The sequence below is a fragment of the Fulmarus glacialis genome, unplaced genomic scaffold (genome assembly GCF_000690835.1).
Source record: "Fulmarus glacialis isolate BGI_N327 unplaced genomic scaffold, ASM69083v1 scaffold40764, whole genome shotgun sequence".
NCBI lineage: Eukaryota > Metazoa > Chordata > Aves > Procellariiformes > Procellariidae > Fulmarus > Fulmarus glacialis.
Window position 1 is genome coordinate 1 of NW_009209439.1, and position 13,057 is coordinate 13,057.

The 13,057-nt window shown below is 48.2% G+C and overlaps 2 protein-coding genes across 2 annotated transcripts; both read right to left on the reverse strand.

Annotated features, from left to right (window-relative positions):
• Positions 1 to 37: 37 nt before the first annotated feature.
• On the reverse strand, positions 38 to 1,460 carry PPP1R27 (protein phosphatase 1, regulatory subunit 27). The gene is made up of 2 exons (XM_009576824.1): positions 1,274 to 1,460; positions 38 to 192 (listed from the first exon to the last, which is right to left on the reverse strand). Exons 1-2 carry the CDS (start codon positions 1,458 to 1,460, stop codon positions 38 to 40), a joined length of 342 nt encoding a protein of 113 aa, XP_009575119.1.
• A 2,825-nt stretch (positions 1,461 to 4,285) lies between these two features.
• Positions 4,286 to 12,329, reverse strand: P4HB (prolyl 4-hydroxylase, beta polypeptide; the record flags this gene model as incomplete). Its single annotated transcript, XM_009576826.1, has 9 exons — positions 4,286 to 5,359; positions 6,015 to 6,101; positions 6,550 to 6,731; positions 6,954 to 7,074; positions 7,731 to 7,931; positions 8,374 to 8,499; positions 8,783 to 8,887; positions 11,837 to 11,974; positions 12,196 to 12,329. Coding segments are annotated over 9 exons (1,181 nt in total), but the record flags the coding sequence as incomplete, so codon positions are not given.
• Between the last annotated feature and the right edge of the window lie 728 nt (positions 12,330 to 13,057).

Here is a 13,057-nt window from a genome sequence, read left to right on the forward strand (position 1 = left end):
GGCAGGGGTGTCCCCTCACAGCCCCGCGAGGTGCTTCTCACCTGGCGATGTCAGCATAGCCATCACTGCAGGCCATGTGCAGGGGCGTCCACCCGTTCTCATCTTTCTGGTGGATGTCAGCGCCGTATTTAACCAGGAGCTTGACACAGTCCAGGTTTCCAGTAAGCACAGCTTCGTGGAGGGCTGCCATGCCTAGAAGGAGAGGATCTGTGAGCCCTGGACTGGGGGAGGAGTCTCTAAATGCTGAGCTTACAACTGCGAGTTGTCCACAGCCCTGGAAAGAGGGGTGCCAGCAAACCCTCGTTATCAGGGAGATGGGTTTGGGGAAAGAAACAAAGACTGAGGAAGTGAGAGGAGCTGCCACAGGTTTCTGTTCCCCTTCTATGGCATAAATACCCTCTCTAAGATGGCGCAGCACCCACCTCCCCACTGGGCCAGGCAGGACAGACTAAGGCAGGAGGAGCTGCCCTCTCCTGCAGAGCTCCTGGCCCTGCCCCGAGTCCCGGCCAGGACTCACGTGGGGACACGAGAAGAGTGTCTCCGTGGTCCTGCTCCGTCCAAGTTTTGGAAGCTCCTTACAGAGCGAGTAATGAAGCAATCAGTATAGATAGGAGGAAGCCTGGGGTCATTTGAGACCCTGTCTCCGTGGCCATGTGACGGCTGAAGCTGAGCACAAGAAAGGGACAAATCTGGGCTCTGCACCAGCCAGTATGGATCAAGGCATTCCATAAACAGTTGCTGGTGAGGTTGGGTGCAAACATAACACAATGCCTTCCCCACAAACATAAATGCCACAAGTCCACAGATCCACACGTGCGAGAAAGAACAGTGTTTGTGAGAAGCGGACAGAGCCAGGAACAAAACGCAGAGCCTTGCTTCTCCCTGCTCTTCCCCCAAGCCAGGGTGGAAGGCAAGAGCCCCACTGTCCCGACCAGAGCTCCACAGACCAGCCTGTGCTCACGGCTCCTTTTCTAGGTCCCACCACACTGCGGGCGCACCGTCATGCCTTGAAGGGACCTGGAGGGTAAGCCTCCCCCCTTCCCACAGTGTGCGCTGACCATGCTGTTGAGGGGAGAGGTTGGGGCACTGGCACGGGGCTCTCTTGGGCCCTGCTTGGCAATGTGGGGGTGGTACTCCTCACTAGGGAGGAAAACAACACGATTCCAACCCACGTCCTAGCTTTGGCCGCACGGCTCTGTCCCATCTCCCTCGCAGCCCAGCTGAGCCATGCCGCTGTGCAGATTCCAGCTCTGCCAACCCCGGCAGCACTCACCAGAAGGGTAGATGGTATCCAGCGTCACCTTCCTGGCACGTATGAATCTGCCCACCTGCTCCAGGTCCCCCTGCCTGATGTGGTCCTGAAAGACGACGTCATTGGGGAAGTGCACAGTGCGTGAGGCTCTCAGTCTCTGGGCGTACCGACTGTACCGGGGCATTGAGGCTGGGTAATAGTCCTTCATGCTGATTGTGGCCTTCAGACACTGCAGAGGAAGAGGAGTAGCAGAGGCGCGGGGGGCTGTAGGAGCAGCCGGAGTTGCTCAGTGCTCGGCCCTACCACTTGCTGGCCTTGAAGCACTGCTTTCTCCTCTTCTGCCTGTCGCTATGGAGGTGTGATGGCACCCGCACCGCTGCGCTCCCTCCGCGCCCGTGTCCCCAGTGGGTGCGAGTCCCCTCGCCAGCAGGGAAGCAGCGGCCGCCGGGCTCTCCCTACCCTCCCATGCCGCCTGCAGGAGGTGGCGCTGGGCACACGCAGTTCACCCGCAGGCCCTTGGCCCAGGATTGATGGTTCTCCAGGGGCATTGCGTTATATAGGCTCCCGTGGGCTATTTTGAGGACATGCAGCTCATGCTATTTGCCATGATACTTTGTAATCGAGCCGCCCAGGCCAGCAGCCTCCCACTTTTGGGCAGAAGTTGGTGTCTCATTTTACCACCCACCTGTTGATGTGCCCATCCAAGGGGTCAAATCCACCATTGCTTTTGCATGGATAGCCCTTCAGAAGAGCCCAAAGGCCTGAAAACAGAACTTCCCAGCAGCAAGCCCTCACACACATGTGTGTGTGTGCCAGGGAAAAGGCACAAGCACGATCACCAAGTGAGGGGAACCAGCCGCTCATGTACCGACCAGCCAGCGCAATGCAGACATGTGAGAGCTGTGGTGCCAAATACATTCAGAGCTAAGTCACTCTCCTGTAGTTGCATCAGACAACTTGAAAGGAGCGGAATGAGCTGCGCTGCCCAGCACGACTGCGAGACAGCGTACAGCTAAGCATGGAGAACACCACCAGCATGTTGGATATTATCAGTGCCCTTGCGAGGACAGAGGTGCTGCTGGTGCTCCTGACGCAGGCGCAGAACCAGAAGCCTACAATGCCACTCCATGGTGTTCAATGTCCTACTTCAAACTCAGAACCAGCTGCTACGTAAGGGCAGGCTTCTACAGAACAGCCTCAGAAGAATAGCGGAAGAATAGCACCACCACCAGACAATTCCTGCATTCGTTACTCTCCAGCTGTAACTGCCAAAGGCCCAGATGGACCATTTACCACAGAGGAATCTTACAGATCTGCCAAGAGTTCAAGCAACAACTGCTCCTCCATCCTTTTTCCCATCAAAGTTTGGTCATTTCAGATACACAAGCATATTGTGCTGTTTCATGCTGATGGGAATTGTCCAGACAGGACAATGAACTCCCCTTCAATGCGTCAGGAAAAGTCCCTGTCGTGCATTATGAATCACAGAGATTTCGTTCTGCCCCTTCTGCAACAGGCCCTTCTCCTGAATCCCTGCCAGCAGTGAGGCTGACAGCTCGGTCAGCCACACACCCAAGAACAGCCTGCTGCACTTGTTCATCTTCTGGTAAACATATTGATCTTTGTGCTGAGCTTCTCTGCTCAGTGGTACATCAGACAGAACACTGTGCAATAGGAGGCTGAGCTATCTGCTGTGGAGACAGAACGCTTTTAGCTTGCTTTCTTGGAACAGCAATTAGCTGTGTACACAAGATGACTCTGATGGAGTCCTGCTCTGCCAAGAACAGCCTTGGTGTATGAGAAAAGTCCCCCTCCTCTGAGCTGAGCAAGGCAGGTCTCAGACCATAAACAGAGGAGAACCACTGCAGAGCCCAGCCTTGTTTACACTTCAACTGGCTCCACAAATGGACCTTTTTGAGCCAAGTCCTCGCTAGCACCTTCCAGTGGAACTTCTTACTAGCAGTGCTCTCTTCCTCCCCACCCCAAAACGCAAGGCAGCTTTCTTACTCAGAAGCCGCTACCACTGACCAGCCCTGACACCGGCCACCAGCTCTGCCTGCTCTGTTGGGGTATGGCAATGGCAGCTGGGCTACACTAAGAACACATCCCCTTCCTGCCTTCAGACCTGCGAGGCCACAGCCCCAGAGGAGGCATCTTCAAAGTTCCTTCTCCAGATAACCACAGGTAACAGTCACAAACACAACACAACTGATTACTAGCAGAACAGGCAGTAGCAAACACTGTTTTCTGATCCCAGTCAGCAATTGCCTGTTCAGCCCCAGCCCTGATGCTGCTGCGCCGAAGGTTCATGCACACCACACCAGGGCTCGGCAGGGGCTCTGTTCCCAGGGGAACTGCATCAGGAGGCTGGAGCTGCAGACACTGCAAATGTTGTACAGCACTTCTGTTCTACCACCCCAGTGCACCCACGTTCAGTGACAGGCACCAGTAGCCTCCTGAGTTGCCCTCTAGCTTCACCATGCCCTCGCATGTGACATTTATAGCATATTTCCTTACAAAAATATTTTCAGCAGTAAGTGACTGGTTTGGAAATAGCAATGTAGCTCACTGGATCATGTGAGCCTGACTAGCAGAGCTACAGGCAGCCCCAGGTTTCCCTGTAGGCAAATTCCTTGGTTAACTGCTCAAGAGCAATGAGGTCCTCTCACCTCAGGCCAGCTGGCAAGGGGAGCCACTTGCTCTCAGAGCCCAAGCCAATGTCCGCTCACTGCTAATAGAGCTGTTAGTTGTCTGCCTGCACAAGGTGATTTAATCTGGACATGACATAGTCATCTTCAAGTTCTTTTCCTTTATAGATCATGCAATACAAATTTCTTCAGGTTAAGGTACCAGAAGCCACCTGCAAAAATGGAAGCATTCAGAAAATGTAGTTTCTCTCAAAAATGTCATATTTAGTGAAAGTTTGAGAGAGCTGACAAACACACCATTTTGGCAGAGTCCCTTGAGAATCAACCTAGAACTCTGATCCTCTTTCAGGTCACTCTATATTCTGATAAAGACAGAGACACATAATAGTATTAAAATCTCAGCTTTATTTGGCCGACAAATTCAGTTCCAATGTTATTGTATTGGAATGCTAAGAACCAGCCTGATGCAGCTCAGGCCTTTGAGGCACTCCCCCATTCAAGTTCCTCCCCAAAACCCAGTAATTGCAAATGTCCTGTTTGATCTGTTTTATCAGGCCCTCCCACACCACCCACCTGCCTGGTCAACCCATTCAAAATAATGCATGGAAAGTGATTGCAAAACGGTCTTGCATTTGATCAAAAGGATGGCAGCACAGCTAGGTCTCCTCTAAGCTGGTGAGCCAGTGATCACCTCCACCCTCAGACCCTGCCACAGCCAGTGCACACAGTATTCCACCCTTCCAGGTGTTTATTGGAATAGTCATCTCCAAGTGTCTTAAAGCAGAGGGGAAAGGAAATATCTGGCCAGCATGAAGAGAAGCACCTTCATATACACCTTTCTCACCAGGATGTTGCCATCAGCCTACTGCCTCTTCCCCTACATATACTGAAGGCTGATTCCAGGGAAGAACAGCTGAGACCATTAAGGACCCTGCCAGGTGCAGAAATCAACTATGGGCTTTAGTCTTAAAAGAAAAAAGGAAAAAAGCTTTCTTGGAAGATGTTAGTGGCAAGGCTCCAGAATGTTGGGCCATTGAACTCATGCTACCACTTCACAATCTGCTTCTACCCAGAAGAACAGAATACTTCAAACAAAAGCTGTGTACAAAAAAAGTACATCACAATAAAAAAAATGAGCCCAGCTGGCTGGGCTGGCTACCTAGTGACAGATCCCTTCTCAAAAGCGAAAAGAAAGAAAAGATAGTCAAGTGTACAGACAAGTGAGGGTAAAGTGTTACTTTAAAAGCCAATCTCTGGATTTCCAGTCATTCACCTTCTGCTTTAAATCTTAATGGGTTTCTGACTCACTGGGCTGCGTAACAGCAGCCAATTTAGTGTCTGATTTTTTGGGTGACGTAGATCAGTCTTCTCTTTACAACTCATCCTTTTGGATTTTCTGCTCATCATCATCACCTTCCTCAAGGTCTGTTTCTTCATCCGTCTCCAGGTCCTCCAGATCCTGTAACCACAAAGACAGCTACCGGTTTCTGGCACATTAGGCAGATCCAAAACCAAGCACAGAACAGCATCTCTGATCTGTTCATTATTCTCTGCTGCCATGTTAACAAAACATCCAGATACTTCTACCAGGAGCTCTGAATTTGGGACTTAAGGATTAGAAACCCCTGGAAGCTGGTACATGCACCTGGAACACTCTCCACCCCAGCAGGCAAGGAGCTTCCAACTAGATACACTGCATATGTAGTGTTCATCATACTGCTCAAGTCCCAGGTGCTGAGCAGGCGTTCTCAATAAAGAACAAGCCCCCTAAGTACTCCAGCAGTTTGCACAACAACCAGAGACAGCTTGTGCAAATTTAGAGGTTATTATCAACAGTTTCCAATGCATTTGTGTTTAAGCCTCCCACGAACATTTGCTTCATACCCAACTGCAGTGTTCTCAATAAAAGGAGTCCATTACAGGCCAAGGGCCAGCCAGGCTGCAGCTGAACAGGTCACATTTTATGATGTGGGCACTTTCGTTCACCAACAATATCCTTTCCTGCTAAATAACAGCCCAGGATCTTATGTAGGATTGAGGATTCAAGCACAGCACCAGATCCGACCCACACTCCATATTCTGAAGGCCCAGAGTACTATATTGGTATTACTCACATCATCAGCTGCTGCCCCATCCTGACCTCCGCTCTCCAAGAATTTTTTGAAGCCTTCTAGTGTCCTCTCCCCATTATAGTCAATTACCTACACAGGAAAAAACATCAAGATAATGGTTACAGGCACCTACAGAACCTTGCCCCTGGAGAGGAGAATTCTCTTTCTGAGCAACAGTTAACATGCCAAGCAAAAGGGAATTTAAAAATTCACCTTCACCCATATGAGACGAAGGAAAACAGCTCAGCCACTAGACTTCAGAGATCACTGCGAGGAAAGAATAGCCTGCAGATGAGCACACTGTCCTCTGCTATGCTCCCTCTTTCCCCCATTCCCACTTCCCACCCCCACCAAACTCTTTCCTACAGCCCAGCCCCCCAAGAAAGGGTCTCAGATGTCCTAGACTTGATGTGTTCCACTCCTACAGAATGGAAAGCCCTCCCAAAGGCCTCATCCAAAGCAGAACTCAAGCAGGCAACTAAGCATTTCTAGTGCTCCCTCATTATGCGATCCTTATAAAGGTCAGCTGCCTTCTTACATTTCTGCCAGAGCCTGCAGGGAAGAACTTGAGTGTGGGGAAGCTGTGGATTTTCACTGCCTCTACTTCATTGGCTGTCGAATCCATCTTGGCAATGACAATGTTCTCATGGTCCCTGTAGGTCTCTCCCAGCTTGTCCCAGATAGGAGCCAGCTGCTTACAGTGACCACACCAGGGGGCATCTGTTAATTAGAAAGACATAGCTAGCACCACCAACCTAACAAGTTACCATCACCACTCCCCCTCAGCCCCCATGCCAGACAGTTCACACACATCTTTTCAACTGAGGTGCTCCCTTTGTGGCTTAGATTCTCTAAGATGCTTTCTCCCTAATCCTGGTCATGCAGTATTTTGGCACTCCTTTCATACCAGTTACTTGGAATCAGATCTTGAAAGATACTTACAGAACTCTACAAAGACATTCTTATTCTCATCAAAAGCAACTTCTTCAAAGTTCTTTCCAACTAGAACTTTGACAGGCTGCTTGTCCCAGTCTTCAGGAAGATCTTGACTCATCAGGTGGGGCTGGAATAAGAAGTGAAATTCAGAGATAGTTTGCTACACAGCTGCTTGGAATGTACATGCAATCGTGTATCCTGGAAAACCCAAGATTAACCACCCCCCTCAGTGCCTCAATCATAGGCTGTGAGCAACCAGATGAATCAGTCACTTCCTCTTCTGCTTACAGGTCTCCTTCCCACCCTGAACAAGTGGGAATAAACAGGTGCTCTTGTGCAGAGAGAACTGCAACTGAGCTCTGTGGGAAGGAAACAATATTGCTGACAGTATCATTCCTGCAGGACTGAGTTTAGCTGAACAGTCACTACTGGAGTAAGTTGCATATGGCTACCTGCAGCAGATTAGAGCTGAAAGCTCTTTAAATTGTGCTACATAAATTCACACCTTCCACAGATTGTTGGCAGAAAGAGCAACTGGATAAACAGCACAGTTACCACAAGCAGCAGAAAGAGCAGGCTCTGATCGTACTCAGGTGCCAGTACAGAGCTTGCTTCCCTACAGTCTTTATGCCCCAGTAGTTTTGCCTTTCGTTTCTCAGCACAAAGCCCGCTAGATATTCTGTACATTAGTTGGAAGGATTTTCTCCAGATGACTCACACAACTCCTCACAGGGAGGATTTTTTAATGCTTGCTTAGCCACCAGCAGCATTTATCTTCATTACCTTGATCTTGCCCTCCAGGAACTTATTACAGAACTCTTTGATCTTGTCTGCTGTGAGGTCATCTGATTCAGGTTTGTATTTAGTCATTTCTTCCTCCAGTGTGATCAGACGTACAGCTGGACATTCTTCTTTCTTTAGGCCAAAAAACTCCAAAATCCTCTGGTTGTCACTGTGGTCGCTGTCTATGAAGATGAACAGGATCTTTGGAGGAAAAAGTCAAAGGCAGTATGGTGAAGACAAGTACCTCTTGGCTATCAATACTTTACACACACACTTGCATGGGTAGTAGCTGAACTGGCCCCTCTTCCTTCTCCAAGCCCATTAAGAGGGCTTTGTCAGAGCACAAATGCTGGAGCCACAACAGTTCAAGCAGCATGCACAGAGACCTGGCACTGCCGTTAAGGCAGTCAGATTTACATCCGCAAGAAGGAAAGTCAGGAGTTAACTGCTATTCTTTCAACAGTTGTGCAAGCCAGTGTGTAAGCCAGTAAGTGACTCAGTCACGCATTATCAAGAGACACAGGTAGAGAGCGAGCTAGCTTCAAGTCCTCCTCCCCAGCTGTTAAGTGGATATAGACAGACAGCACTACCATTCTCTGCAGGATGTGGTCACTTAATTCATAATCTAAGAAATCCATCTCACCTTTCCTTTGAAGTTTCCAGCTGCATTCTTGAAGTTGTCCAGTTTCTCTTGATAGTCAGACACACTTTTTGGTAGGAAGAGCAGAATGTGAGTCTTGATCTCTCCTCCAAAGATTTTAGGAGCAGTCTGAGGAGTAGAAGATAAACTTTATTTTTGGAAGAGAGGTAAATCAGTGTCAAGACCAGCTTGGCTCTGCTATTCTGACTAGACCACAGGAGCCTCCAATACTACAGGACTGCTTTGAACAGCAAGCTTATACCTCCTTTCCCTTGTGTTCTTCACACTTCTCCATAACCCCAAACTAGTGTCAGCTCCAAGATAAAACACGACCACACAACCTACAATTTAAGCTTTGCTATATTCATACAGTAGCTACAGGAAGAGGCCTCCCAAGTATCTAAAGACCTACCTGTTCAGTGAACTCTATGACCAGAGGCAATGCATTAGACTTGATGAAGTTCAGTAAATTATCTTTTGTGAGATCCCCTTCAAAGTTGTTACGGCCTTCATCAAACTGCAAAAACAGATATTCTTGCATTAGAACACTTCCATATCCCATATGAATCCCTTTCAAGAAATAAGATGCATTCACGCCAGAGTCACTGCCCCAATGGATCTCAGCTGCACTTGTTCAGAGCAGAATTCCACCTCTCAACAAGGTCACCACATGTTCACATAAAATCTGGATCAAGGTGTTCATCTTCCTGGCAAGCAAAGCCTTAAATCACCCCCAGCAGCAAAAGGTGAGCAGCCACAAGACAGTCAACTTAAATCTTGGCATTGTTCTGCACAATCATGAAACCATTTGTGAAACAGGTCACCAAGAATGACTTTTAACAGCTGCCTTACAGCTTTGTGAGAAGCACAGGCAGCTTTCTGCTCTGCAGGAATTAGCAATGTCAGAGCAGACACACACACTCTAACCAGACAGCGCTATGAAAGAAGTCTGACAGCAAAGCCCACTATGCACGGCAAGTAAATAGTAATTTACTCAGCTCTGTGGGGTTGTTTCAGTCTCTATTGTTAGAGACAACAGCACATGTTTAACACGCACATCGCACTAGAGGTGCCAGATCTCTTTTTATATTAGGACATCACCTGTATCCCTGACCAGGATTCTCAGAAGCCTCTCTGGCAGCCTGGAAAGGGAACAGCTGTAGAGGACCATCAAGGTTAAAGAGAGGATATGCAGGATAACACAGCAGTCCCACGGCAGAGCAATGCTCGAGTTACTGGCAGAAGCAAGAGAGTGGACTTGGATAACCTTCTGTTAGACGAAACATACCAGTCTCAGCTGAAAAGCTGAGCAAAACACTTAGCATTGGAAATTAACTTTGTAAATACTTTAAAGAGTACTGAACATCCCCTTAGCACCTTCAGAACAGTTGTTCGAGAGTCTTTGCAAGTCTGGACAACTCACACAAAGAATAAGATGAGAATGACTAGCCAACAAACCCTCTCAGTTTAGTCCCAGCTAACTGCAGGAAGCTGAGCCAAAGTCCAAAACCGTAACTGTTGGTCAGATAAACCATCTGGTTCTTATGCCCTGGTACTTGGTCACCACTGGTGCTCATTTTCACCTTGGTTTGGGATGGACATGTTTGAGAGCTCTCACAGCACTACCATGACACCACACTGAAACAGGAGGCAACATTCACAGGCTGAAAGGCATCTCATCTTCGTCCTTCCATGTAGAGCAGAGCACTCCTGCAGCATCCCAGCCCTCCAGTGTCTCATGAACAGCCTTTCAGACCAAGGTTCCTCCTACTCCTAACACACCTGACAGAGAAGCTGCCAGGTGCAGAATTGCTCTTCATTCCAGATGTACCCAAGTTGACTACACTTATGGAAAACAGCGTGAAAACTACTTTACTGTTAAAGACTACTCCTGCCATTGCCCCAGTTCTTCAGAAGCAGAGGAAACCGTAACAGAGCTCACAGGACTTAAGAGTTAGTTCTACAGAACTAAACATGAGAAAATGTACAGGTAACTAAATAAAACCCAGGGTAGTAACTTGTCAGTGCTGGAAGCCCTAGCTGTAACCTAGCCACTTCAAAGCAATCTCATACATTGCCCTGCTCGGAGCCCAATGCTGGTACACCCCATGGCCCCAAAGAGATGGTCAGTTTTAGAGGAGCATTTCTATTTGGACTTCAGTGTTTGCCAAAGGACATGAAGAAAAGTTGAGAAAACCCCTGCGAACAGTTATTTCAGCCTAGGGTTAGCCATCAATAGAGCATACAGAAAGATTATATACAGAAAGCTATACATGTGAGAAGAGCAAGATACAGGTAGCAAGTCAGCCAAGAACAAAATATGCACCCTTCACCCACCCCAACTTTTCTAGTTGCAAAACCCTAGCATTTTGAACTCATTAGCCAAACAACTTACTTGCACCCTCAGCCATACTGATCTGAGGGACTTCTGACTGAGAATTTAAGTCTACAAGCTTCTAACACCATAAAAATAACTACAGTTTCAGAGGTGTAATAATAAATATGCTATTTCAGCTGAACAAAGAAAGAATGAAACAAGAATTCCTTCAACTCTTTAACTTGTCTTAGGTCAAATTGGTCAGACTGATGACTGATTAGATTACAGATTTAATAAATCCGAATGCAAAGCAGCTTTCTGTCCTGCCTCACCGCACCCATGCATGCAGTACCACCAAGTCTAAGGAACCTCTATTTGTCTTCTAAAACCTAGAATTTCATCCCAATGACTTGGATTTTAATAGTAAAAGACACCTGCACATTTACTTCTGATTCTGTAGATGGCCAGCATCCCTCTGCACATAATCCAACTGCCCCAGCCTAGTCAGCTGGAACTGCAAATCCTCTAAGGAACTTTGCTGGAATCACTATGCCACAGAACCCACAGCAGCGTGAGAGACAGAACTACTCTTGGACACAGACATTGACCAACTGCAGCAGAGGTCAATATTGAGTATGTTTAAAAGCAACTTTGCTAAGCCACAATCAAACACAGAGCATCATGGCAAGCCATCAAGAACTTCTGTTAAGACCTTCAAAGTTTGCAGAGGGGCACAGGAGGCCTCGCTAGTTACAGCCATGAATATTTTAAAGATTGTGCTGACCATTACTGCACTGCAGCCAGATATCTGAGAAACAGGGAAGTGAGTGAAGCAACAGCTTGGACCCAAAGCCCAGCAGCTTCAGGAGGGCAGCACAAGGCTGGGAGACCGACGAGGCTGCCCTCTGCCGACTGTGGGCCCCTCCGCTGCCAGCTGCGCCCTGCAAAGGGACCCAGGGCTCCACCACCCCGCAAAAGGGCTGCAGGCTCCGCTCTTCTGCCCTCCAGGCTCTGAGGTTTGGAAACAGCCAGACTGACAGCACAGGATCTTTTGCTGTTTCATCCAGGGCTGCCCTCTGAGTTTGACCAATTAGAGAAAAGGTAAGAAGAGGCAGAAGTGTGGTGCTCATGCTTTGCACCAACCAGTACCTTCTTGAAGAGGACCACACCATCCTTGCTAAACTGGTACTTGGTGAAGACATCAGCACTGGAGGAAATCCCAAATGGAATGTCATCCACGGCTTCTGCTGCCAACAAGAACTCCTTCGCAGCCTCTGATGTCAAATCCTGGAGAATAAAGAAAGGTGTCTCACATGGGACACATCAAACTGAAGCATAAACATCCCAGGGCTTACTAGCCAGAGAACTGGAAGATCAAGTAAGGCAGGACAGCAAGTGTTTCACAACTCATGGAGAGCCTTCCCCAGCTGTCAGGTCCCCATGGGGCAGAAAGCAGGGAAGGCCCCAGACATACACAAGAGTTTCTCAAATGGGAGCAGAAACTCTACCTTAAAGAAACCAATCACAACCACTTCACTGGAATCCACTAACGTCTCTGCTGCAGCAGTATCTGTGAGGGTAGTTGCAGCCGGGCCAGTGCGTTTCTTCAGCCAGCTGACAATATCATCTGCTTCTCTGCCAGCTACAACAGAAAGATAAGAACACTGATTCACTTTTTCCCCCACCTAAGTTTAAGAACACAAAACCCTTAAGCTTTGAGATAGACTGTTTAGCAGCTGGCCGAGAGGTTGGGAAGAATCAAGATATTGTTTACGCAACTCTTTTCCTTTCACTCCTAGTGTAATTAAGCTAATCCCTAATTGTTAAGTCAAGGTACAAGGGGCTCCCAGGAATCCATTCTTCTCTTGCTTCTAGCCCACGCACATTCTTAAACTTTGACCAGCAATACAGCACTTCTCCAAGATGCTAATATTTTTCATGCACATATATCACCTTTTCCTTTCAAAATCGGTATTCTGGATGTTACCCTCAGCATCCAGCACAACGTGGCTGGGTTTAGCTGAATTCTGCTTGTCTTGGTCTTCTTTACACCTCTGTCTTAGATTTCATGTTTGCCCCTTTACCCAACCGCCCAAGCATTTTTTTTCAGTTCTGGGCGCTACATTGCTCAAGTACTCCAGTAAAGTCAAGCCGAGCAGCAAATCAAGCTTGGACTGCTTTGCTTTCCTACGCAAAAAACAATTCCATCTGCTTTAGCTCATATTAGAGATTTCCCCAGCTTTAGGTGAGAAAGCCTGTTAAAGGCAGACTTGTTCTTCAACACCCCAAGCACAACACGCACCCGGAGCACGCCCGCTGCAGCGCTGCTCCCCTCCCTGAGTCACTGTCACAGTGGACCTTGTCCAGCCG